Source organism: Microcebus murinus, chromosome 21 (genome assembly GCF_040939455.1).
Source record: "Microcebus murinus isolate Inina chromosome 21, M.murinus_Inina_mat1.0, whole genome shotgun sequence".
Lineage (NCBI taxonomy): Eukaryota > Metazoa > Chordata > Mammalia > Primates > Cheirogaleidae > Microcebus > Microcebus murinus.
In genome coordinates, this window is record NC_134124.1 from 17,298,236 (window position 1) to 17,325,915 (window position 27,680).

At 44.1% G+C, this 27,680-nt stretch overlaps 1 protein-coding gene across 2 annotated transcripts; it reads right to left on the bottom strand.

Moving 5' to 3' along the window:
- Positions 1 to 27,526, bottom strand: LOC105858047 (proton-coupled amino acid transporter 3). Of its 2 annotated transcripts, XM_012740900.3 has the most exons (11): positions 26,988 to 27,526; positions 23,547 to 23,637; positions 21,547 to 21,635; positions 17,989 to 18,084; positions 13,838 to 13,922; positions 11,363 to 11,581; positions 8,574 to 8,672; positions 8,003 to 8,169; positions 4,556 to 4,725; positions 2,368 to 2,622; positions 1 to 367 (listed from the first exon to the last, which is right to left on the bottom strand). In XM_012740900.3, the coding sequence occupies exons 1-11, from the start codon at positions 27,116 to 27,118 to the stop codon at positions 198 to 200; spliced, it is 1,572 nt and encodes a 523-aa protein (XP_012596354.2). In that variant the 5' UTR covers positions 27,119 to 27,526; the 3' UTR covers positions 1 to 197. The 2 variants fall into 2 exon arrangements, with proteins under 2 accessions (XP_012596354.2, XP_012596355.1); XM_012740901.2 differs by lacking the exon at positions 1 to 367 and having other exon boundaries at positions 760 to 2,622.
- Between the last annotated feature and the right edge of the window lie 154 nt (positions 27,527 to 27,680).

Consider the following 27,680-nt stretch of genomic DNA (forward strand, 5'->3'; position numbering starts at 1 on the left):
CATAGCTTTTATTAGGATCGCAGTGAGATGTGTGATCACCCTCCACCCAGAATCATAAGCCACTGCCCTATCTCCATTTTATTGCCCCATGTTCTATAGTAAGGCTTCCATGGGTTCCTCAAAGCCTCAGCTTCTCCAGGCTCCTGGTCTGGCTCCCCAAAGAGCAAAGACTTTGTTATTGGCGTATAGCTTCCTAACTAGTGAAAGGGCACTCCTCTCCACTCTCCCGCATGACGCCGCAGCTGCTTCACATCTCCCCGAGAGGTGGTTGTTTGACATCTGACCATTGGTACAGGCGTGATATTACAGGAGGGGAACTCTGCTACCTTCAGCCAATTCCTCTTATTCAAGCCACAGTGTCGATAATCTAATAGAAGATGATGCTCTCTGTAAATATTGCTCATACTGTAGATTAATGCTTTACATCCTTTCATAGGTGTTATAGTTCACAATAAAAAGTTTATAAAAAGTAAATTTCCATTACAGTGAAACAACTCATCATTAATAATTTCCCCCTCAAATGAAGTTTCTTTAGTTATAAAAATCAATATATTATTTAAAAAAATGCAATAATATAGGCAAGCAAAAAAAAAAAGCATAACATTTCACTCAATTCAACCCATTTGGAGAAAATTCATATGACATTTTATGTTCTGTATATTCTTCAAAATTAGTTGACTATATGCATGTGATTAATTTTAAAAAAATGAAAATTGAATCATGCTTCACATTTTTTTTTTTTTTTGAGACAGAGTCTCACTCTGTCACCTGGGCTATAGTACAGCAGCGTCATCATAGCTCACTGCAACCTCAAACTCCCGGGCTTGAGTGATCTTCCTGCCTCAGCCCCCTGAGTACCTGGGGCTATAGACACATGCCACCATGCCCAGTTAATTTTTCTATTTTGGCAGAGATGGGGTCTGGCTCTTGCTCAAGCTGGTCTCAAACTCCTGACCTCAAGCAATCTTCCCTCCTTGGCCTCCCCAAATACTAGGATTACAGATGTGAGCCACCATGCCTGGTGCAGGTTCTATTTTTAACAGCTTTATTGAGGCATAATTGATATATAATAAACTACACATATTTTAAAGGTCCAATTTGATCAGTTTGGACATATGTACCCTCCTGTTGATCCATCTCCACAAGCAAGGTAGTAAACATTATTCATCATTTCTAAAAGTTTCCTCATGCCTCTTTGTAACATTTCCCTCTCACCCTCAAGCAACCACTGATCTTCTGATACTACAGATTCGTTTGAATTTTCTGGATTATATCTCCATATAGTTTGTACTCCATATAGTTTGTACTATTTTTTGTCTGGATTCTGTCACTCGACATAGTTATTTTGAGATTTATCCATTTTATTGTGTGCATTGCTGTTTATTATGTTCATTGCTGAGTAGTATTCCATTGTATGGATATCCACAGTTTATTTATCCATTCACCTGCTGATAGACATTTATTTTGTTTCCCACTTTTTTTGCTATTACAAATGAAGTTACCATGAACATTTGTGTACAAGTCTTTTTATGGGTATATATTTTCTTTTTTCAGTTAAATATCTTGAAGTGGAATAGTTGGATCATATGGTAGGTATATGTCTAACTTTTAAAGTAACTACAAACTGTTGCACCATTTTCCATTCATAGTGGCAGAACATGGAATTTCAATTACTCCACATCCTTGCCAGCACTAGCATGGTAGTCTTTGTGGTTGGAAAATAAATTAACTTCTTTTTTTCACTTTCAGAATGGCAGAGTTGACAGAGCCCTTAATAATCAATTAGCTCAACCCTTCACTTACAGACAAAGAAGCTAAGACTGAGAGAGGGGAGGAATTTACAAAAGGTCCCATAGGAAATCAGCGGCAGAGCCAAGCAGTTGGACAAAATTACTGCTAAGTTCTGGTTTCGTTCTGCCTGCGATTCTCTCACTTAGAATGTCTAAACAGGAAACTCCCTTCCTGTAAGATAAACTTTTTCAAAATCTGATGCTTTAAGGGCAGCTACTGCAGTATAGAGAAAACAATTTCTTTTGCATTTATGCTTGGTCTCTGTTTCCAGGGATGTAGGGGTGAATGACATCCCTTTTCCAGTAATTGAGGCTGATAATACGAATGGTTGAATATGATTTGGTTCAAAGGTACAAAAAAGGAAAGAAAACCAAAACTGAAAGAGGGATAGTGCTGAGAGGCAGCAGTACTAACTTGGGTTATCTATGCTCCTCTTGGAAAGATAAAAAGACGCCACTAGTTAATACAGAGATGTGAGGGTTTGCTGAAGGTACACAACATCCACATGGAAGTCAAATTGGGGGTGGGAGGAAGGGAGAGCCATAAGAATAAAAATAGATAGTTATGAATAGACACCTGTGGAGTTGGCCATGGAAAGGTTGACGGGCTGGGTCAAATCATAGATGGCTTGGTATGTCCCAAATATACACCCCAAAAGGCCCATGATGCTGATCATGATGTCCTTGGCAATGGTGACACAGCTCATGTCCTCAGAATAAAAGGTGATGATCTCCAGGAGGGGCGGGATGATGAGGGCCAGGGCACTGCTGCTCACGGAGCCCACCAGCGAGATGACCAAGTCCAGGCGGGGGATGAGGATGGCTGAGACACCTGCGGCAAGAGGAGAAACTTACAATTACTGAACGTCGCTGAACAAAGGGAGCTCAGAAATAAACCATTGTTTTGGAGCCCTAGAATTCCACAGCTGCCTGAGATACTGCTTGAACAGTCTTGAGCAGGCTCGAGCGGTACACCAGGCAATGCAGCGCTGGACTCCCACCCCTGTTTTTAACCACCAACACTGATGCCATCTTTTTCTATTTTGTATATTGAATTTTTCACATATAATCTTTATTGAAAGGGCTCCTCTACCACTTACCTGTTATAACCTCCTCACCGTAGATATGTGGAAATTTCAAGCTCTAGGGGAAATAGGACCTACTCAAATTCACATAGGGCGGAGATGAGAACCCACTGGGGTGCTCCATCTAATGTCCTTTCCACTCTACTATGCTGCCTCTCATGTATAGGGAAGAACGTGGCACACTGTAGGTGCCCAGTAAGTGCTTGACTCTCATCTAGATGCTGAATCAATCTTTGTAATATCTACATAACATAACCTCTGTTAGAAGTAAGAATGAATAAAAACGGGAGATGCCTCCGTTGCTGTCCAAATGTCAACTACTTATTTATCTACTCTTAAAAGGACCTTGATAGTTAAGCTTGATGTAAAACCCAAAGAAAGCACTAGGCTGCCCATCCCACAGCCCTGCTCTTCTATAAACACTCTTAGATTTCCATCTGTCATACATAGAATGAACATTTAGTGTCACATTTTCCAAAGGAGTCCAATTTCAAAAATGTATGAATGAGTAAATATGCAATTTATCATATGATTTAATTTTATGCAACCATATGCTTTTTTTCCCCAGCCCTCCATCAGAACTTAACTATATGCTTTTTTAAACTGTATGCAATTTTTTATTGATGCATAATAGATATACATAGTTTTGGGGTCTATGTAATAATTTATTCTTATAATGTGTAAATCTCAGTGTACTTGGGATATCTATCACCTTAAACATTTCAATCATCTGATCTTTCTAGGAACAAAATTCAGAAAGCCTGTTCTGGAGAGCATCTGTACAAGCTCACTGGATCTTTAAGAAAACATCACCTCTTTGTGAAATTGCTCTGACATGTACAGTGAGAGAGTGAGAGAGGCTCATGAACTGTCACGGCTGGGAGTCCACCGCCCCTCTGGTGGGGTGGCTCCTGTGCACAGCTCTCCTTCACCAGGTGCTTAGCAAGCTGCTTACAGACAGAAACCAGCACCTGTCCTCCAGGAGAGCTCACACTGAGGGGACAGAGAAGATACATTCAAGGAAAGCTCTAGTGCAAGGCGGGCTGGAGGAGCGCTCTAAGAGGCTCAGTGCTGGTCATGCCACCCCACTGCTCAGAGCTCTTCCGTTGCTCCCCATTGTCCAGACTCCTCGTCACAGGGCCCCTTGGGACTTGGGCTCTGCCAAATGCTCTGACCGCCTCTCTCGTCACTGTCCACTGCTTTTAGTTCTCTGAAGGAGCCCTAGGCGACACAACCCATGTGCAAATCCCAGCTCTGTCACTTAGCATGTATGACTTGGACATGCTACTTAATGTCTCTGGGCCACAGTTCCCTCAGTTGGTAATATTACATTGCTAGGCAGTCATGGCAGTCATGAGTATTAGATGATTAGATAATGTCAGTACAGTGCTTGCCATAGAGGAGGCATACAGAAAGGTGATTAAATGAACGATAGTTCTTTGTCCCATAAACCAGCCAGTGTATACTTTCTATGTGTAGACAGTAGAGATTACTGCGACATTACTCTGTGGTAGTTCTGTTAAGCCTCATTTCAGGTGGAAAAATCGAGGTCCAGGGAGATGAAGTATCTTGCCCTAGGCCACAAGGAAGGCTAGTGGCTGAGCCAATGATGGCGGGGTGGGCACCAGTGTGATTCCCTGTCATGGCTTTGGGCAAAGAGTGCCCTTTTATCCTACTCACAGGTCAGACAGACCAAGCCTGTGCGGACAGACAGGTCTACAAACAGTGCCCAGTTCTCTGACACCTGGGAGATGGCGAATGGGATGATGATCTCGGCCGGGACGTGGAACTGGAGGGCATAGGTGAAGAAGATGCCGATGGAGTACATCAGCTTGACAGACTGGTACAACCTGCAGACAGATGGATGGGGATGTGAAAGGTCACGTGGGCCCCCAGAAGAGCCATTCAGGATTCGCTCATTGCTCAGAAGCTGGTACAGGTGGAGAATCCCTAGTCTGAAAATCCCAAACCAGAAATACTCTAAAATCTTAAACTTTTCCAGTGCTGACATGACACAAAAAGAAAAATACTCACTGGAGCATTTCAGATTCAGATATTCAGATTAGGGGTGTGAATCAGTAAATATAATGCAAAGATTCCAAAATCCGAAACCATCCGAAATCTGAAGCACATCTGGTCCCAAGTATTTCAGATAAGGAATACTCAACCTGTACTTGTCACTGAGTTATAGAGTTGGCTAGTGTCCAATGACTCAGGCCAGACTGGCCACCAGGGCTACCTGGGCAGCTTATTATTAAAAGTACACATTCCTGGAGATTCTGAGTCAGTAGGCCCATGGCCCAGGAATCTATGGCTTTCTTTTCTTTTAATATTTTATAAAAGTAAAATCTGCAGAGAGTCAAATTTGCAGTACAAAAGCCATGCAGTGAAAAGCATCCTTCCCACCTTAATCCCTAGTCTCCAGCTCCCCTTCCCATAGGTAATCACTCAGAGCTTTCCTGCGGCCCTTCCAGAAATAATCTGTGTAAGTACAAGCTTAATCTATATAGGAGTCCACACGTGCACACACACGTGAACACTCACACACACGTGCATACGCACATGCATTGCATCATTCCTCTATACACTGTTGAACTCCTTTTTTTCCCCTTCATCCAATATTTCTTGAAGATTGTCCCCTACCAGTGTACACAGATCTGGATCTTCTATTTCATAGCTGCTTGATATTCCAATGGCATAGATATACTGTAACTTTTTAAATTGATCACCAATTAATGGATATTTAGATTATGCCTAGTCTTTGTTCCCAAGTAAACAATGCTACAAAGAACACCCTTGTACATATATCTATGCAAAAATGGTATACAACCTCAGAAGTAAAAATGTTGGGTAAAAGTCTATGTGATTTCGAATTTCGACAGCTACGGACTTATTGCCCATTTGTTGTCCTAGCATATGAAAGGACCTGCTTCCCCACATCCTTGCCAAACAGTGTGCAAGGGCATGCTGGTCTTTGCCACTGGATCTTTTAAACTGGAAGTTCTATTATTTTTTCAAGCATCTTTCTATCTGGCCATCTGGCCGTCCACTTTTTTGTTTGCCTGTGAACTGTTTGCTCATGCTTGGGGGCCGTTTCTTCTTGGGTTGTTGGCCTTTTTCTTATTGGGAAGAGATATTTGTTTAAGGCTCCCCTGAAGAATCTGATGACCAGCCAGGTTCATACCAAGAGGTGTGAAGTCCTGATAGAGTTCAATGGCCTCATTTTCTAGCTGAGGTCCCAGGAAGGAAAGTGCCCTGCCCCACGTTGCCAGAGGCAGCCCGAATTGCCCAGAATGAGAGCAACATATTCGGATGATATCTTACAACTTCAAAGGAATGTCAGGTTTATGATCTCATCTAGTCATTGCCCAACGCAGTGACGTGGGTGGGGCTGGTGACATTTTTCTCATTCTACAGTTCTGGCTTTGTGGGAAATGAATGCCCTAGCATCCTACTCACCTCAGAAAGACGAAGGCTGTGCGGACACGTACCAGTGATGATGGCTAACACTCAGTGAGTGCCTAGCATGTGCCACGCACTTTCCCAAGCCTGTTCTGTCAGTTAAACCCATTAATCCTCACAGTCACTTCATGAGGTAGCGTGGCAGTCATTTGCGCTGCCCACCAAATACTTCCAGGCACGTGGTGGCATTGTGCTTCCCTGCCCCCTCGGAGTGAGGTGTGGCCACGTGACTTGCTTTGCCCGATGAAGTGTGAACGGGAGGGATGTCTGTCACGTCCAAGGGGGCTTTGCCAGCTTCACGGGAAAAGGCATGGCTCACGGTGCCTGCTGCCCTGGCAGCTGGTAACGCTTTAGAGAGTGGCTGGGCCCTGGAGTGGGGATGGTGGGTAGCGTCACCCCTAGCCACCCTATCATGGGCATGTAGCACGAGCACAGGATTATGCATTTGCATGTTCAGCCACTGAGATTCTGTATTAAGCGTTTGCATGTTCAGCCACTGAGATTTTGGAGTTATCAATCAATGGAGCATAACCTCGTCTGTCCTGATACACACGGGCATTAGTATTATCCTCATCGTACGGATGAGGGTGGACATGGGGCCTACAACATTAGATAGCTTGCCCAAGGTCACATAAGAACCAGGGTGCAAATCCCATTAGTTAGCTTTAGAACCTTCGCCCTCAAATTCTCGGCGCTTAGTCACTATGTACCCAATATCGCCATAACAATGACAGTAAGTAACACGTGATGAATGCACTGTGTTTCCTGGATGAATGAATAAGTGAATGAATGATTGAATACAAGGATTGCAGACCAAGTTCTAGTGGGGGCACAGCAATGATGGCCTAGGTGCATTTCTGGAATTGGGAGCTGAGCAGTAGTCCATCTGGGGGACTTCAGTCCTTACTTTGCACTTATAAGTTTTGTTATGGCTGTTTCTGTTTCTAAAACATTCCCAGATCATTCCTGTTTTTGTTTTTAGGGCCTTGGCACTTTTTTTTTTTTTTTGAGACAGAGTCTTGCTTTGTTGCCCAGGCTAGAGTGAGTGCCGTGGCGTCAGCCTAGCTCACAGCAACCTCAGACTCCTGGGCTCAAGCGATCCTCCTGCCTCAGCCTCCCGAGTAGCTGGGACTACAGGCATGCGCCACCATGCCCGGCTAATTTTTTGTATATATTTTTAGTTGGCCAATTAATTTCTTTCCATTTATAGTAGAGACGGGGTCTCGCTCTTGCTCAGGCTGGTTTCGAACTCCTGAACTCGAGCAATCCGCCCGCCTCGGCCTCCCAGAGAGCTAGGACTACAGGCGTGAGCCACCACGCCCGGCCGGGCCTTGGCACTTTAAAGCCAGACAGATTGGATTCAAGTTTCAGCTTCTTACAAACAATGCGAGCTGGGAAAGTGACTTGCAGCCTCTCTAAACATCGACTTATTCATTTATTCACTGGGGTTGGTAATAATAATGCTAACGCATAGGGCTACTGTAAGAATTAAATGAGGTAGTACACAGTGCCTGGATTATCAAACTTACCTGTTACGATAATGAATGCTAACATTAACAGTAAATATTTATTGGTAACGATAACCCAAGGGAACGCCCCACTCTGCGGCTCAGGCTCTGCTCCCGTGCCTCTCCCCACCCCCAGCCGAGGAGGGCAGGGACGTACCAGCAATTGGGCAAGTTGAGGGTGATGCTGGCCTGGGTGTCCGACCCGAACTTCATGTAGCCCAGTGTCCCCAGGCAGATATAGAGGCTGATGACAAGGGACATCCCCAAGTACAGAACAAACGAAAACTGCTGTGGGTCCTTCATCTGGTTTTTGAGAGGCAGAACCTGGGGGTGAAAAGAGTTTGGGGGTGGAGGGGAAGAGTTTGGGGACGAGGTGGAAAGAGATATGGCCCCTTGTGAGGGAGCAGGGTCCCCCTACAAGCACACTGGCCCAGGGGCGGGAAGGGGCCTCTCGGCAGGACCGCGCTCCCTTTCGTTCCCTCTCTCGTGGGCTATTTCCAGGGACGCCCTGCTCCACCCGGGTGGACTGGTGGATCCTCAGTGGGTCTCGAGGCTTAGCGTGGGGCATGGAGCAGCAGGCACCTGCGTGCGGGCTCTGACTTCCCCTCCGCCAGGAGAGGATCATCTTCCGCACTTTGCATAAATACTATTTATTTAGAAGTCGGGAGCTCAAATCGGCCACTCTGCAGACCACTGGGGCCTGTTTGCTCGGACCCCGGGGGTCTTACCATCCCGACGCCTTCAAACGTGAAGATGGCCGTGCCAAAGAACAGCAAGAAGGTCTTCCAGTTCGCCATCAGGGGCAGGTCGCTGGGGTACGGGATCCTCTGAAACACAGCGGGACGGGGGCATTGGCTCTGGCCCCAGGTCCATGCCTGGTGGAAAGCTGGGCCAGGCCTGACCTCCACAGAGAAGAATCCGAGTCGGGAGCACCCATTAACATAGCTAGAGCTCAGTCAGCCTTCTCGTTTTTTAAAAGTGGTTATTGATTTATTTTTATTTATTTATTTATTTTGAGACATAGTCTTACTTTGTTGCCCAGGCTAGGGTGAGTGCCATGGCGTCATGCCTAGCTCAAAGCAACCTCAAACTCCTGGGCTCAAGCAATCCTGCTGCCTCAGCTTCCCGAGTAGCTGGGACTACAGGCATGTGCCACCATGCCCAGCTAATTTTTTTTCTATATATATTAGTTAGCCAATTAATTTCTTTCTATTTTTTATATAGTAGACACGGGGTCTCGCTCTTGCTCAGGCTGGTTTCGAACTCCTGACCTCGAGCAATCCACCCGCCTCGGCCTCCCAGAGAGCTAGGATTACAGGCGTGAGCCACCGCGCCTGGCCCGATTTATTTTTATTACGGCAAAATATACGTAACATACAACTTACTACCATTTTTTACCATTTTAACAACATTTTTAAGCGTACAATTCATCGGTGTTAGGTACATTCACTTTTGTTTATGTACCTGTCACCATTACCTGTCTCCAGAACTGTTTTGTCACGCTAAACTGAAACTCTGTACCTATGAAATATTGATACCCAGTCTTTTGGTACCTCCTTAGATTCTACTTTCTGTGTCTATGAACTTGACTATTCTGGGCATCTCATGTAACTGGAATCGTACAACAGTTACCTTTTTGTGTCGGGCTTATTTCACTTGGCTTAATGTCTTTAAGGTTTGTTGATGTGGTAGCACGTGTCAGAGATTTCTTCCTTTTCTAAGGCTGACTAATATCCCATTGTGTGTGTGTGTATGTAAAATACATATATCAAAGTTTGTTCATCCATTTATCAGTGGATGCAGAGTTGAGCTGTTTCCACATTTTGGCTGTTGGGAGCCCGCCCATCTTCCTATGTGGAGAGAGTGGGACATAGCAGGAAGAAGGGAGTTGCCCAAGGCCAGGCTGCAAGTTGGTGGCACAGCCCAGACAAGCATTCAAGTGTCCCATTTCTTGGTCCTCTAACATCTCCTTCCCATCGCTCTTTCAGGGCTGTGCAGTCCACCAGCTGGTACGGCAGCTATCAGGGACCGAGGAGAATGATTATTTTAACAGACTTCGGTGGTGGGTAGAATAATGGCTTCCCAGAGACGTTCACATCCTAACCACTAGAACCTGTGGATATCTTATGTTACATAAGGCAAGGGAGCACTAAGTTTTCAGACTGAATCAAGGTTGCTAATTGCCTGACCCTAAAATAAAGAGAGCATCCTGGACTGTCTGGGTGGAACAGGGTCCTGCAAGGTGGAAGGAGGAATTGCAAGGAAGATCAGAGGGACAGCAGCATGAGAGGCTCAGCCTGACGTCGCTGTCTGTGAACCTGGAAGGAGCCCCAGGCCAAGGTACGCAGGGAGCCTCCGGAAGACGGGAAAACAGAGTCTCTCCTAACACCTCCAGAAAGGATGCGGCCAGGCCAACACCTTGATTTCAGCCCAGGGACTCCTCTAGAACTGTAAAGTAAGTTTGTGTGGTTATAAGCCACGAGATTCCTGGAAATTTGTTACAGCAGCAATAAGAAACTAACACAACTCCAAAGACTTTCAGACTCAAAGAAATGAAACGGTAAATGGTGGAATGTCAAGGCCTGCGATGAGAGTATTGCATGGGCTTGGGAGGCAAACTGACTGAAATTAGTGAAAAAGTTACTTTGTTTATCAATTCCCTTATCTATAAACTGATATAAAGACAGTACCATGGTTCCTTGGTATCCACAGGGGACTGGTTCCAGGACCTCCCTCAGATACCAAGGTCTGCGGGTGCTCGAGTCCCTGGTGTGGAAAGGTGTCGTGCATACAACCTCTGCACACCGTCCTATACACTTTAAATCATCTCTAGACTACTTATAATACCTAATACCAATGCGAATGCTATGCAAACACTTGCTATACCGTATTATTTTTTAATTTGTATTATTTTTTGTTGTTGCATTATTTTTATTTTTTGGTATTTTCTATCCGAATTCGGTTGCATCCACTAATGTGGAACCCACAGATACAGAGGGCTGACTTTACTTCCAAAATAGTATTATTGTAAAGATTCGATGAGCTAATAAAAACGTGAAGAACTTGGCATCAAGTGAATAAAACTCCTTTATCATCCATGTTTCCTTGCCCACCTGCCACTTTCACAATTTTTGTTGGCTATGCGAGCAATGCGTATCTCCCCAAGCGAATGCAACCTCCGCGAGAGCAGATACCCCATCTGTTTTTCCTTATCATGGGGTCCCCAGCCCTTTGCACAATGCCTGGCTCACAGAAGGTATTTAGTAACTATGGGTTGAATGACTCGTTGTTATCCAATGTGATGACGATGATGAAGGGGAGGATGTTGATGATGGGTGATGATTAGTTTTTATAGCTTGTGGGGCAGAAGTGTTCCTAGATGTCATATTGGCAGGGGCTGCTCAGAGCAGGGGATTCCCTTCTTCACCCTCACCTGCCCATGCTGCTAACAACCCTCCCCAGGTGTCTCCGAGACCCAGGACCCCGACCCCCTTCTGCCGTGGTTTCAGGCACAGACCTGTATGATGTACTCAAAGATGAGAGCCATGCTCCCCAGGGTGGTGATGTTGGCCAGTGTCGAGAAGAAGGCCAGCACCTTGAGGTTCTGGATGAACACCAACAGGACCAGGAAGGGCAGGATTGTCAGCATGTAGACACGAATGTCCAGGATGGGAGTCAGCAACAGGCTCTTCCTGGGTTGGCAGTTGTTGGTGGTCACGTGGGCTTCTTCCACCATCTGACGTGCGGCATAATGAAAGGTGGTGTAGTTAGGGTGGCCAGATAAAACACAGGACACCAGTCATATTTGAAGTTCAGATAGTTGACATAACTTCTTAGTATCAATATGTCCCCAGCATTGCATAGGACATACAGTTTAAAAAAATATTATTCACTACCTATCTGAAATTCAACTTTAACTGGGTGTCACCTATTTTTATTTGCCAAATTTGGCAACCCTAACTGCCCATGACTGTGACAACCAGAAACCCTTAGCATCATAAAGTCCCAAGGTTGAAGGATCCTTTTGTCATTTAGCCCAACCTCTTCTTCCCACCAAATTTTTCTTTTGTACGTCCAGAGAAAGGGAATTTATTACACAAGAATATCCTCTTTAACTTTAAATAGTCCTAAAAGTTGGAAAGCTCTACGTATTGAACAAAATCTATCTACCGTGTTTACCTGAACATAAGACAGGGTCTTTTTTTTTTTTTTTTTTTTTTTTGAGACAGAGTCTCACTTTGTTGCCCGGGCTAGAGTGAGTGCCGTGGCGTCAGCCTAGCTCACAGCAACTTCAAACTCCTGGGCTCGAGTGATCCTTCTGCCTCAGCCTCCCGGGTAGCTGGGACTACAGGCATGCGCCACCATGCCCGGCTAATTTTTTATATATATATATCAGTTGGCCAATTAATTTCTTTCTATTTATAGTAGAGACGGGGCCTCGCTCAGGCTGGTTTTGAACTCCTGACCTTGAGCAATCCGCCCGCCTCGGCCTCCCAAGAGCTAGGATTACAGGCGTGAGCCACAGCGCCCGGCCAAGACAGGGTCTTATATTTATGTTTTCCTCAAGAAGACACCCTAGGGCTTATTTTCAGGAGATGTATTATTTTTTTTAACTACGGTACAACAATCTACATTTATTCAAATATAGTTAAGCTGTCTTCTTCTGGAACATCATCCTAACTCTCCAAACCCCGAATTCCATCCTGAATTTCTTGCGACTCTATTTCCTTTAGAACCATTGGCCCCAATCTCTCATGTCGAGCAATCGAGCTCTCATGGGGCAGATGAGAAGGGCTGCTCGTCTTTTTTACCGCTCTTCAACAAAATGCGTGGGTTGTGCAGATACGCTGCGTAGCCACGCCCATCACTAGGTCTTATTTTCGGGGTAGGGCTTATATTGTGCAAATGCTTAAAAATCCTGCCAGGGCTTATTTTATGGGTAAGTTTTATTTTTGGGGAAACACAGTACTTGATTCTACTCACTACCTCCATGAGATCAATTTTTTTTAGCTTCCACATGTGAGACTATGCCATGTCTGTCTTTCTGTTCCTGACTTCTTTCACTTAATGTAATGTCCTTCAGTTCCATCCACATTGCTGCAAATGACAAGATTTCTTTCTTTTTTTATGGCTGAACAATATTACATTTTATATATATACCACATTTTCTTTATCCCAGAGAGGTTGGTTAATGGGTAGAAAAATACAGTTAGATAGAAGGAATAAGTTGTGGTGTTTGACAGCCACAGTAGGGCAACTGTAGTTAACAACAATTTATTGTATATTTCAAAATAGCTAGAAAAGAAGATTTGGGATGTTTCCAGCACAAAGAAGTGGTAAATGTTCAAGGTGATAGATATCCCAATTACCTTGATTTGATCATTACGCATTGTATAACATGTATCAAAATATCACCATAAATATGTACAACTATTATCAACATAAAAAGCTAAAAAAATAAAATAAAGGTCTGTAATTTGGACAAAAATTCCATCTGCTTGAATATTCTATCTGCAATACTTGTCATAGTTCTTTCTGGCTATTTGGGTGCACGGAAAGAAGTATGCTCCTCTATTCCACAAGACAGAATGCTGTGATTGATTTGTAATGTCTATTGGGAATGCAGTGAGGGGAGAGTGCAGGTTGCTTGCCTGTATATTTAGTTAGGCATCTTCTACATGATCCCCTTGAGAAACTTAAAGTAAATGTCACCAGTGCATTCCAGGCTAAAAATTCTCAATTATTTCTGATTGTTCATGATTATAAGCCTCTCTCTTTACCCTGGTTACATTTTTCAGGAATTACTTTGGCTCCTCAATGATCTTTTAAAAATGTGATTCCTGGGACTGAGAGAACTTCCAAGTGTGGTCTCATCCAGGAGTAGAAATGAAGCTGTCTCCTCCCATGACCTGAACACTATACTTTTGCTAATGTAGCCCTAGGAGGAGGAGGTCTGCCTTTCTCCCACTCTGCCCAGGAGAGGCCTCTTTACCTGTTGTAAATTATCTGCCATAAACATAAAATAAACACTGCAGAAGCCCAGTTGGGTGATGATTAATAAGAAGCTGACGGTGTACCTGGGAAGGAAAAGAAGAGGTAAAACAAACATTACAATTATTTTTTAGAATGTGCTTATTTTTTTAAACAATTATTTCTGTTGATGCAAATTTTTATTTTTCCCCACATTTTTCTTATTTTGAACATTTTAAAGCCTATAGAAAAAGTAGAAAAAAATAGCATAATTAACAACCATATACTCTTTAACTAAATATATCAATTCTTAATTTTTGGCCCCAAATTGCATTATGTAAATATGTTTGTATGTATGTGTTCATCCAACCATCCCCCCCCACACACATTTATTTTTCAGAATCATTTGCAAGTCAATTGCAGATATCATAACATTTCGACCCTAAATACCTCAGTGTATCTCTCTTAAGACTATGATAGCCAGAAAATCAACATTAATATCCTCAAATATACAGTCCCTATTTTATTAATAAATACTCACCCTTTGTAATTTGCAGGAGATTGGTTCTAGGACCTCCCCACCCCTCTGTGGATACTAAAACCTGTGGATGTTCAAGTTTCTTACATAAAGTGGCATAGTACTACCCCAACTTGCTCCAAAATATCTTTTTGTTTTTTTTTTTTTTTTTTTTTTTTTTTTGAGACAGAGTCTCGCTTTGTTGTCCAGGCTAGAGTGAGTGCCGTGGCGTCAGCCTAGCTCACAGCAACCTCAAACTCCTGGGCTTGAGTGATCCTTCTGCCTCAGCCTCCCAAGTAGCTGGGACTACAGGCATGCGCCACCATGCCCGGCTAATTTTTTTATATATATATCAGTTGGCCAATTAATTTCTTTCTATTTATAGTAGAGACGGGGTCTCGCTCTTGCTCAGGCTGGTTTTGAACTCCTGACCTTGAGCAATCCGCCCGCCTCGGCCTCCCAAGAGCTAGGATTACAGGCGTGAGCCACAGCGCCCGGCCCCCAAAATATCTTTTGTAGCTGCTTTTTTTTTTTTGTTTGATTCAGGATGTAATAAAGTTTTGTATATTGCATTTGGCTATATCTTTTTAGTCTTTTCTTTTTTTTTGTACATAGAACAGCCCCATATATATCTATCTTTTTGTGTTTTTCATGACATTGGCTTTTTTTGAAGAGTCCAAGCCAATTGTCTTATAGAATGCCCCACATTGTGGACTTGCATGATTGCTTCCTCATGATGATATTTTGCACCTCTATTTCATCATATGGGGAGGCACATGAGGTCTTGCTGTTCTACTACAGCGATGACTACCAGTTCTCTCCATTGTAAATGTACATTTTCCTTTTGTAATCTGTGGGGTAAAACTTTAAGATGGCACGAGTATCCCATTTGTCTCAAACCAATGGTTTTAACATTCATTGCCTGAATAAATTATTTCATCAGTGGTTGCAAGGTAGTGATTTTCTAATTATATCTGTCATGTCTTCTAAATTTATTATCTGGCATTTAAGAGAGATATTGTCTTCTCTTTCTTTTGGTACCACAATAGAATCAATAATTATTTTTAAAATTTAATACCTTATACTCTGCTATTGTCATTATTCTTCTGGATTTTTCATGTTCCAAATTTGGAGATGCATTTATTTTTTAAGGGAACAGAAATATACTCCTTTACTTAGATTCTAATGTTTAGATCAGTGTTTTCTAAATTGGGTTGTAATACCATCCAATTTGTTGTTTGAGATGTTATATTAAAAAATGCAGACTCCTGGTTCTTATATCAGCCTATTGTGTCAGAATCTTGGCATATCACGTGAAACCCCAGAGCGATGTTTTTTTTTTCCTGCCTTTATTATGGAAATTTTCAAATATATACACAAGCAATAAGAATAATTGAATGAATCTCCAGTTTCAACAGTTATTAACTTTTTGCCAATCTCCTATCTACCTCTTCATCTCTACCATATATATATATACTTTATTTGTCAGAGTATTTGTAGCAAACCAAAGACCTCAAATCATTTCCCCTATAAATAACTCAGTATGCAGCTCTAATGGATAAGAATTTAAAAAGTATAATCATCATACCATTATTATCTCTTATCGAATTAACAATTATTTATTTATATCATCTAATATTCAGATTTCTCAAATTGGTCTCCAAAATATCTATCTTACAGTTGGCTTCCAAACAAGTCTATATATTTCATTTTGTTAAGTCTCTAAAATTTTTAAAACTGCTATATTCCCCCTTGCCCTGTTTTTTTTTCTCCTTGCAACTTTTTATTTTTTGGTGTTACTAAAGATATCAGCCCATTTGTCCCATAGTATATCCTATTTTTTAGATTTGGTTGATGACTTTCTCCTGACATCATTTATCTTAGTTCTCTATCTGCTGTCTTTTCTGTAAACAAATACTAGATCTAGTGGCTTGATTAGGTGGAGGTTCTTTATTTTCTGGCAAGAGTGTTTCAGAGGTGGTGCTCTGATCCCACTATGAGACACACCATGCGTGGCTGTCCCATGTCTAAACATGAGATTCCAAGATGAGTACATGAGGTCAGGTGGTACCAGTACCTTCTTCTTTTATAAAGTTTCCCAATGACCTTTCACCTAACATCTTGAGCATTCTTTAATGATTATTGCCTACATGGAATGGGCAGTTTTTAAACAAGCTCCCTAGGTATCTCTTAGTACATTAAAAATGACAAATCATTAGTTTAAATAAAATGTTTCCAATTCTTTCTCAGTCTCTGAACCTCTGGAGAAATGGTACAATGTCATGGCAGGGGCTAGATGCTAGGTGCCAGTCTTTGCTCTACCTCTAAATTCCTGTGTGATCCTGAACAACTTTATTGCCCTCTCTGAGTTTCATTTTTTTCCATCTGAACAGGCATGAATATAGTGATCTGTAAGGGCCCATTAAATATTTATTCAGGGTGTCATTGGAAATTGGTTAGCCATCCATTATTGTAAGGCATTCATTATTACTGTCACATGATGTCACCTGTTTGACCGTTAGAGTGGCTCCTGATCAGAGGTCAATGACCTACTTACTGAGAACCCATCCCAAGAGAGGAGCTACAGAAATCCCTCTTAGCTGCCATAAGAGGGACTCACTACGTCCTGAGAGACTTTGCCGGGTAAGGGTGCAGAGTTAGGTTCTTGGTCAAAGCTCTGCTCCACCACTATCAACGTCTATGCCTTTGGGCCACCCCATATTTCCAGGGACAATAAAAACCCATCTTGCCTACCTCCCAAGGTTGTTGAGATGATCTGAGAAGCTACGACAGAGAAAACCGTTTTGGACACCATTAACTTTTTATCGAGCAAGATAACAACCTGAATGTTCACCACCAGGGGAATAATCAAATAAAACTGTGGTTATTGGCCGGGCGCGGTGCCTCACGCCTGTAATCCTAGCTCTCTGGGAGGCCGAGGCGGGCGGATTGCTCGAGGTCGGGAGTTCGAAACCAGCCTGAGCAAGAGCGAGACCCCATCTCTACTATAAATAGAAAGAAACTAATTGGCCAACTAATATATAGAGAAAAAATTAGCCGGGCATGGTGGCTCATGCCTGTAGTCCCAGCTACATGGGAGGCTGAGACAGAAGGATCGCTTGAGCCCAGGAGTTTGAGGTTGCTGTGAACTAGGCTGACGCCACGGCACTCACTCTAGCCTAGGCAACAAAGCGAGACTCTCTCTCAAAAAAAAAAAAAAAAAAACAAAAACAAAAACAAAAAAACTGTGGTTATTAACATCCATCCACACTAGGGAACATTGTGAGCCTTAAAAAATAATCTAGAAGGTGTATATGTCCCAATGTGGAAAAAAATTAGGGACATATTATATGGTCAAATGAAAAAGCAAATTTCCAAATATTATTCCAAGTAATGTACAAGACAATCTAAAGGAATTATATACTTCCATGCACATACATATACTGATATACATGTAGAGAAGAAACATCTAGAGGAATAATTACTAACTAGACATCAGTGATTATAAAGTGTGAGCCAGCTCTTAGGATGGGCTACTGGGAGGGGTCTCTATGTTGTGCTTGATAGTTTACAATAAGAACATATTCGTTTCAAACCTGTGTAACTAGAAATAAAGGAAGAGCTGGCGAGGACTATGATTGCTATTGTTCTACTACCTCCCCCACACGGAGTGCGTCCTCAGCCAGGTGTTGGTGCTGGCTTCAAGGCTGTACATCGTGGCCTCGCCATAGTTCACAAAAGTCTTTTGCAGTCTAGGTGGAAAGGACAAACAATGTGTCACTTAAAACATTTTTGTTAAAGGTACAATTGACTCCCAGAGTAAGTGATTCTTGTATATTTGTATGTTAGTATGGAGGGTTCTGTTAATTTTCTAACAATGGTATATTTTATATTTTAACAACTTTCAGGAGTTTGCCTTTTTTTCTTTTCTTGCAGGTATCTTTTTAAGCATATATATTTAAGTGGATGTCATTAGTGGATGACTTATTCTTTTTGATTAAATAGTAGCTGTGGGCCGGGCGCGGTGGCTCACGCCTGTAATCCTAGCACTTTGGGAGGCCGAGGCGGGCGGATTGCTCAAGGTCAGGAGTTCGAAACCAGCCTGAGCGAGACCCCATCTCTACCAAAAATAGAAATAAATTAATTGACCAACTAAAAATATATATTCAAAAAATTAGCCGGGCATGGTGGCGCATGCCTGTAGTCCCAGCTACTCGGGAGGCTGAGGCAGTAGGATCGCTGAGCCCCGGAGATTGAGGTTGCTGTGAGCCAGGCTGACGCCACGGCACTCACTCTAGCCTGGGCAACAAAGTGAGACTCTGTCTCAAAAAAAAAAAAAAAAAAAAAAAAAAAAAATAGTAGCTGTGCATTGATTTAGGTCTGCAAAGCAGGAAAGAGGAGATAGGGTGATGGGAGGAGGTGTGGGGAGGAAGGGGCATTGTGGGTGTGGCCAAGCCAGTGATTTTTATCTCTTCTGGATTTACATTTCCTCCTTCCCATTGGGGAAGTATCAGAACATTTGAGATGTCTGTCCCGGACCAGATCCTATGCACAGATGGTACTCAGGCTCCTGCCCAGGACCCTTATAGGATGTGACCCCAAGTTCCAGGCTGTCCCTCTCTTCCCTTGTCCTTCTTCCTAGGTGACCTTTTCCAAGGGTGGGGCAGGCCATTGCTGTAGGACCAACCATCTTTGGCAGGAGCAAGTGGGAGTAGCAGCATGTTGCCGAGGTCCTAAATGCACCTTGTTAATTGCTGGTGTGAGGTGAGCAGTGGAAGGAGAGAAAGGGCACCAGACTTGTTAGGATACCAGGGTTTTGAAGTAAGCAGATAGACTAAAGATGGCTCCTGTAGATCTAAAATGGAGTCAGTCTTGCTCTAACTATTAGTAAAAGGTCCTGGCTGTGTAAAAAGTTCTCAGAAGAGGGAGGAGGGAGTTGAGGACTGTTCTCAAAAAAGGATAGAGAGGTCCTGTTCCAGGAAAGTCCCTTGTCCCTTAGTGTATACATTTCCATTGTCCACTTAACTAACGGCCGCAAAGTTCTGCTTCTGGGATTGCTTGCTTGCATAGCTGCCAGCCCCCAGGGGTATAAAAAACACCGCAAAAGCTTTGTTCGGGGCTGCTTCTCCCTCCTTGCGTGGAGTGGTGACAGCCCCTGCACAGGTATCAATAAACTAATTTGGCTGATTGGGTTCTGGTGTCCGAATCCCCTTGGTCCGCTGGTTTACAACAGTTTCAATTTCATGATGCTCCTCAGCTAGCTGGAGTAAGTCTCCAGCTAGTAAGTCTCTTTAGATTTCTGGGCCTCAGTTTTTCACATACAATCTGGGTTTGGGGGAGGAGGCAGTGAGAGATAGATGTGGAGATGTATGGGGAGTGTGGCATTTTTATTACTGTTTACCGCTGTAGGCATGTGCAATACAAGTGAGGTCACCTTGCATAGGACTGTCAAGTATATTAGCCCGAGGGTTGCAAATTCAAAAGCTATGGGATCAGCCTAGGTGACCCGGTGGGCGACAGGGAGTGGGCATAAGACACAGTAGGGAGTAGTGGAGACTATGGCAAACCAGAGCACACACCCCATTCTAAAAGGGGTTGATTGGGACTTGCCTCCAGAAGAACATTAAAGAAATAAAGGCTCAGGGGAATAGACTGTCTAAAGGAGAAAGCAGAGGTTTATTTTTTTTTTTTAAATGTGAAATCTCCAGATTTTTAAACGTTGGCTAGAAAACAAGACAAAACAAAACTGTGAAAGTCACCTGAAACATAACTGAAGGCCATAGCTAGCTCTTAGGCATCACCCTGAAACCTGTGCATTAGGAAAAAAATGAAAGACAAGTCATCAGAAAAAAATCAGAGAAGGGCTGTCAGGAATGGCCAGACGTCCGTCGTCTGTCGGTCAGACGCCTATGTGGGTGGTGAGATAATGCTCCCAGCAGGGAAGAGAAGCTTTGCAAAATGCTTAGGAGTGGAGTCAGACAGGTCTTTGAATACCGGCTGTGCCACTTCATAGCTGTGTGACCCTGGGCAAGGCACTTAAACCTCAGTCCTGTAAAATGGGACTAAAAATGACAACAACCATCAAGGGATAATTACCATAACGAGTAAAGAAGGCTTGCAAAGCTCTTGGCGAGGTGACCTGGCACAGCGTCATGGCACAATACATTTAACTGCTGCGTGAGGAAATGCCCTTAAAAGTGTTTCCTGAGCTGGAAAGTGCTCCGAAAGTTAGGTGTGACTGATGCATACTCCAGCTACACCTATTTGAATCATGATAATTTGGCTTCAGGAAGAGTTTCATTTACTATCCCTATTTTGATTTTCGAGGACTTTCTTCATCAGCATTCTTTGTCTTCGTTGCATTTGTGTTTTCTTTCTAAAGTTGTTTTTGAGTTAAAGTTTCAAATACATAAACATTGAGTATTACATGTGCTTCGTTAATGACCGAAGTCATTGTAAACGTTTCATTTTATTGCAAAGTATGTTTTTTACTTTTACTAAATTTTTCCAAAAGGAGTTTTTGCTTGGAACAAATTACCCCGACAAGGGGTCTGTATTGGGCTGGGGGAGGTTAAGGGTGGGGAGATTAAAAGGAAAAAAAGGGTATCTCTAACTATCTTACACATATATATGATAGTTTACATAGCACTTTTTGGTTTTTTGTTTTAAGACAGAATCTTGCTCTGTCACCCCTGGTAGAGTGCAGTAGTGTCATTATAGCCTTAAACTCCTGGGCTCAAGCAATCCTCCCGCCTCAGCCTCCCGAGTAGCTGGGACTACAGGCATGCACCATGACACCCAGTTAATTTTTCTATTTTAGGTAGAGATGGGGTCTCACTCTTGCTCAGGCTGGTCTCCAACTCCTGAGCTCAAGCACTCAGAGTGCTAGGATTACAGGCGTGAGCCACCACCCCAGGCCTACAGAGTACTTTTATCTTTTATCACTTTGATGCTTCCAGGTAAGAAGATTTAGGCTCAAAGGGGTGCAAGGACTTGATACAGTCATTCTGCTTGTTAGCAGCAGAGCTGGATTTGCGCCTGGACTCTCCAATTTGGATTCTTTCTCACCCCCTCCAACACCTCCATAGAATCCAGAGTGGCAGGGTGGTGGCCTGGAGAAATGGCCAAGTTACTTGGGTCAATGGTCAAAAGAAACTGAACACACTCTTGGAGGGGACCCCAGTGCTGGGATGAGAGAGAAGCAGGACTCTCACTTCTGACTGAGGTGCTGAGAACAGTTCAGCAGGATGACCATGCAGTGCACTGTGAGGACCCCAATGGCCAGCATGCTGATGGGACCGACCTGGAGGGAGAGGAGAGACAGGGACAGTGAGTCACATAGTGACCATTCCCACACCCTGGCCCTCTCCCAGTCCAAGTGCTATGGCCCCTCGCATAATAAAGCTGTCTCTGGATGAGAGACCCTGTCTGAATGTCCTTGTGCCCCCATATGGTAGGGTTTGAATGCCTTTGTTAGCCAATTGCTATAAAGTGGCTGCTCGACCTCTGCTAGAATAATTCCAATGACAGAGAGCTCACTATCTCCCCACACAGCCCATGCATTTTCTTATCTGCCATATCTACCCTTTTAGAGTCCCTCCATAGTAAATTCCTTGTACACACCCTGGTCTGCATCTCCACCAAGATGCTTGAAGACCAAGGTTTCTCTTGTGACTTAGTTCTCTCCCTCTAATACAAAGTTTAGCAACAGTGGAACTCTGGACATTTGGGGGCAGGTGATTCTTTGTTGTAAGAAGCTGTCCTGTGCACTGTAGGATACTTGGCAGCATCCCTGGGCCTCTACCCACTAGGTGTCTGTGTCCCCCACCCCCAGGTTGTGACAACCAAAAATGTCTCTAGACATTGTAAATGTCCTGGGGTGGGGCACAAAATTATCCCAAGTTGAGAATCACTTCTAGGGCATCTAATTTGCCAATATTCATTTTAAAAAGTAGAGCTGATTATTAATCATAATCTTCCAGATGTGATCAGAAGGGCACAGAGTAAAGAGGGTCTCTCTCAACTCCTTCGTTCTGGACACTCACGTCTTTATAGATGTGACCTATCACAAAGAAACAAATGAGCGATCAAGAGCACCCCTGGACTCCACTAGAATGTAGTCTCCATGTGGCAGGCACTTTCTTGCCTTGTTTACTTCTATACTCTTAGGGGCTAAGAGTGCACATAGTAGGTACTTGATAGATATTTTTCAAATAAATCATGGTCAGAGGTTCTGGTGGGAAATGGAAGATAAAGAAAAATCATCAAATGCCTCTTAGGAAGCAAGAAATCAAAGGATACAAGAGCTGTCTTAAAAAGCAAATACCACACTGGCAAAGAGAGTTTGGCTGAAGGCCACGTCTTCGGTAGAAGTTCTAGAACCCAGAGTTTTCCAAAGGGGAGGGTCCCATCTCCGGGTTGGAACCACTAGAGATCAGAAGTTGTGTCAGAGGAAGCAGGGGTCTTGCTTTGCCTTTTTAGACATGGATCCACTTACCAGGTGTGGAGAGAAGGAAAAAAATTCACTGCAACTACATGAAAACTATATAATTGGTATCAATCCAGTTTGATAGACCTTAATTGCTTCTTGCTGTGTGCCCGTCTCTACAGCAGCTATTGTGGGGAGGTGTAAAAGAAAATAAGACAGTTTGGCCTCAGAATTTTCAGTTAGCTGAGGATACTAGGTCTATTAAAAAAAACACCCAGATATATCTCATCTTTGCAAGTACCTTAGGAATTCCAAATGAGGTAGATATAAGTTGTAGAAAAACACAAGGTATGGCAGCATCGATGTTCATAGGAAAGAGTAAAGTTTTAGAGAGGAGCAAAGTTCACAAGGCAAAAGCAAGGGAGTTGGGATCAATAAGACAAAAGAGATGGGGTGGGTTGGCGCAGGGGGAGTGTGGGATCGGTGGGGGCATCTATCCTCGTATTCAAGCCACTTTCTCAGGTGCCATCAAATGCTTTGAAACAGAAGGGGAAGGATGGTGGAGTCCATGAGAAGGTGGATTGTTAAGAGCAGTGGCCCACCCACTCTCGGGAGGCACGGTTTGGTCCTACGTTGGCTCCAGTGGTTTGATGCCAACAGGCACATTTCCTATTGCAGAAGGTCCGCCCAAAGTGCCCACTGATAAATAGTACGAAAGCATTCGGGACTCCTAAACCCCTCCCCCAAATAGGTAAGCCTAGTTCCTGTCCAACAGATGCATCTTACCAACAAGCCGGCATTTTTGATGGCTAGGGGAAGCCCCAGGAGCCCTGTGCCGATGTTGCATTTCAGCAGGTGGATCAAGGTTTGCGGCAGCCTGTGGTGGGGAGAGCAGGGAGGCAAGAGGGCACTGTCAGTGGGAGGGGAGGGTGGCCCAGGGCTCAGCCTGATTCCAGCAGCTCTAGTGGCGCTTGTGGAGAAGAGGGACAAGACTTGGGGAAGAGGGACAGGACTGGATGAAGTGGACTCGGGGGCAACTCTCCATTCTAGGGATCTGTCCTGGAACATCAGATCCAGGGCTGGTGTGAATTCAGGAGTGTCAACAAATATTTAGTACACACTAGGCTCTAAAGACAAAGTTCATTAAAATTGCTACCATTCTGGATAACTCCCTAGTACCAGTTGATTTGTTAATTGATCTGATGACTTCGTTCATGATTTATTCACTCAATATTTACTGACACTACATTGTCTACCATTTAGACAGACAATGACAAAAATTAGTCATAATTGCCTCAATTTACAGAGTATTTATTGGCATCAGGTTATTTATTAGCTCACTCACTCACTAGAAAAAAAACCAAAATAACCATCTACCACATATAGGAATATTTACTGGTTCTAGTTTATTCAATCATTTATTCAATTCAATTATTTATTCAATCAATATTCATTGTGAATATGAATTGCTATATATATATATAATCTATGAATTTCTATGTAATATATCCATGCTATGCATCAGATAAAATGTAATAATTTATGATGACTACTAATGTGCACACAGTGTTTGCGATATGTAGCAGAGTGCTGGGTACCAGGGGTCTTTGTACCTCTGCTGGCAGCTTCCATCCTGATGGGGATTGAGGATGGGCAGTGGGAATGGGACCATGAGAACAGAATCAAAAAAGAACTTGCATGAAAAGTGAGTGCAAGAGCACTGAATCCAGAGGTAGGGGCACTAGATTCTGAGTTCTAGCTCTGCCATTAATCTACTGTGTTTGGTTACTACTTTGGGAAGCTCCTTAATGTCTGCTTAGATCCTGTTTCCTCACCTGCCAAAAAAAGGAGAATAATTCTAGTTCTGCCTATGTCCCAGGGATGTGTGAGAATCAAAAGAGGAAGTGACATGATGAGTCTTGAAATCATGAAGCGTTTCACAGATGTGAGCTTCATCACCATCATTGCCGCCATCTTGGATTTGGCCTTCCTGGGGCTCACCTGTTGGAAAGAGCCTCCTTGAAGAGGAAGCAGGGTTGGGGTGGTAGAACAAAGGCAAGCAAGGGCTGGTTTAAGCAAGTAGACGTGCCCCCTTTACCTGGAACAAAAGGGTGCCTGCAGGAGGCCATTGGAGGTGCAGTCCAAGTCTCCAGCCAAAACAGAGAGCCCCTTCTGCCACCCTTACACTGTCTGGAGGTGGCCAGGAGAGCGGAAATCCACAGCCCAAGGTCACTCAGTGAGTCCATCAGAGAGAGCGCTTGTGTCTGTCTCATCCCTTAGGGAGTCACTTTTAGGGGAGTCACGAGGAGGAGGCTGCGCAAGGCCTTTGCGTTCCAATATGGACCTGGGATACCGACTGTCAGATGAGAGAAAGGCAGGCCACTGGGGACCTCTGTGACTTCCCACATCTCTGTTAGGACAGTCAATTCACCTAAGGGAAGGGGGGGCATGGGAACCTGTTGTCCCTTCACTTCTAAGAAATATATTTTATTTCTTAATAACTGAAATTATTGAAAAATATGTCAAAAAATCTATTTTTCCCCTTTTCTCAATTCTTTAGTAGTAATTTCTTCAAAAGATGTGCTCTCTCTCTCACTTTCCTGCCCTCCTTCCCTTCACCTCTCGCTTCTTTCCTACGACAGCACCTTGCCCCACTTGAATCAGATCTCATGGGAAAGGTGGGACAAGGCTCTGGAGAAGCCACTGAGCCTTAGCGAACAGCATTACACGTCAGGGCCTTGGGCATTAAACACATGGGGCAGCTCCTCTGGGCCTTTTTAAAAATTTAGCTTTATATTTTTTTTTCCTTGAAAAATAACACATTGCTATTATAAAAGGAAATTCCAAAAATCCCACCAATCGGAAATAACCACAGACTATGATTAATATTCCTCTGGGCATCCCTATTTGTTTCTAAATAAATGCACAGAATTTCACACAAGAAGAACTGCTATACATGATGGATCCTAAACTCATTTTTTGTATGAATAGTATGTACTACACATTCTCCATGTCTATAGATTTTCTCCATTACTTTTATTGGCTATATACTGTATTCTACTGTATATTTGTACCATACTTTAGCCATTCTCTAATTTTTTTTCCTATTTTCAGTAGAGACTGGGTCTCGCTCTTGCTCAGGCTGGTCTCCAACTCCTGAACTCAAGTGATCCCCACTCCTCGGCCTCCAAGAGTGCTAGGATTACAGGTGTGGGCCACCATGCCTGACCTACGATTCTCTTAATGTTTCTAAGTTTTCACTATCATAACTAGTGCTTCGATAAAAATTATCATGTGTGCTTGTGCTATTATTTCATTAGGAAAAATTCCTAGAAGTGGTATTATTGATCAAAGGATATATTTATTTATATTTAGTTACACTACGTAGGAACACTCAGAGCACAAAATTCAAAGGGTAAAACAAAACAAAAACAGCCAAAAAAACCTTATGACATAAATACAAATCTCTCTCCTATCTCTGTCTCTTCATCTCCCAATTCTCTTTCCCAGAGGTCGCCACTGCTGTCAGGGGTGTGTGTGTGTGTGTGTGTGTGTGTGTGTGTGTGTGTGTGTACTTTCAAAGATAGCGTTTGCCCAATAAGTATTTGTATGTTTTGTACAAATGGCATTTTAGGATTTGACATGCAACACTACCATCTAGAAAGGTACCAATTTAATTCCCCCCAAAAGGACATGGGAGAAGACATTTCCTAGTACCCTTATCAACACCGGGGATTGTCATTTACAAACTATTACTCAGATGGCTATTATCTGATCTGATCAGATAACTGTCTGATTGACAGTGAAGTCCTAGAGAAAAGTTCCACGCGTCTGAGTTTGGGGCAGTAAAGGCAGAGACATGGGATTGGCAGGTGACCATTTGTTTTCTGGATGGATCTGGGAGGGGAGAGGAGAGAGAGAGAAGGGGGAGGAAAAGGAATAGTGGCAGATGTGCCAGGAGAGGAAAGCCAGCCCGAGTTAGCAAACTGTTCTAGAACCCGGCAGCTCAGGTGGGGGACGGCTGCTCTAGCTGGGTCACTTTGCAAATCTAGGACACAGGTAATACCCAGAGCCACAGGGCTCGACCTTCTCAGACTCTGAAGGTTTCATCTTTGTCCGTGTAGCTCCTGTTCAACGGGATACGAGTGTCTGGAGCCAAAGGGGTCTGGAGCTGCAAAAAGCAGCAGCGCTCGACCTAAGTTCTAGAAGGGTGGCATGGTCACTTACGATAGCCCCGCTTCCTCCGCGGGGCGGTCGCTCTCTGAAGTCGTGCTGCTGCTGCTGCTCTCCGAGAGCGACTTGGAGCCATGACCCAAGGCGTCCAGCTCACTGCTGTAGTCCCTTCCAAGAAATGACATCTTCAGCGAGGTGGCTCGGCGGGGCGGCGAAGCTCGGGGTTAGGGCCTTGCAGGAGCCTCCTGCGGCGGGTGTTTCCCCGGAGAACGCATGGCTGCAGACCCGAGCTCCTAGCTCCCAAGGGCGCGCGAGTCAGGGACGCGGTGGCGGCTCCAGAGGCTGCTGCGGCTGCTGCTGCCTCACCCGGCGGCGGCGAGCGGGGGGCTTAGGGGAGCCCCATCGCCCAGCGAGGCTCGGTCCCCCCCGCAGCGGCGCCCGCTCCCGCCACGACGCGCCTGGGCTTTCGGCCTCCCCCACTTCGGCCCCCGCGGCTGTAGGGCGACGTGAACCGTGTGACTGGGAGGAAGAAGGCACCATTGGACTGGAGGTCCTGGTGCCTGGATGGGGTCCCGACTCGGTGCTTGTCTGCCTTGTCTGGCTAGGAGGACAGCAGAGCTACCTCACAATGGGGGCTGCGGGGCCAATAAGCTGCCCCGGAACCCCAGCGCGGGGCTGGCTGACAGAGAGGTGCCACCTTCCCTGCGCAGGGGGGAAGACGGCTCGGCTCGTAGGGCCCAGTTCAAG

Coding starts and splice junctions, on each gene's coding strand:
- LOC105858047 (XM_012740900.3), bottom strand. CDS start 27,118: ATGTCATTTCTTGGAAGGGACTACAGCAGTGAGCTGGACGCCTTGGGT. Junction 23,638..26,987: donor GCGGAGGAAGCGGGGCTATC/GTAAGTGACCAT, acceptor TCCCCACCACAG/GCTGCCGCAAACCTTGATCC. Junction 21,636..23,546: donor TCAAAAATGCCGGCTTGTTG/GTAAGATGCATC, acceptor CTCTCCCTCCAG/GTCGGTCCCATCAGCATGCT.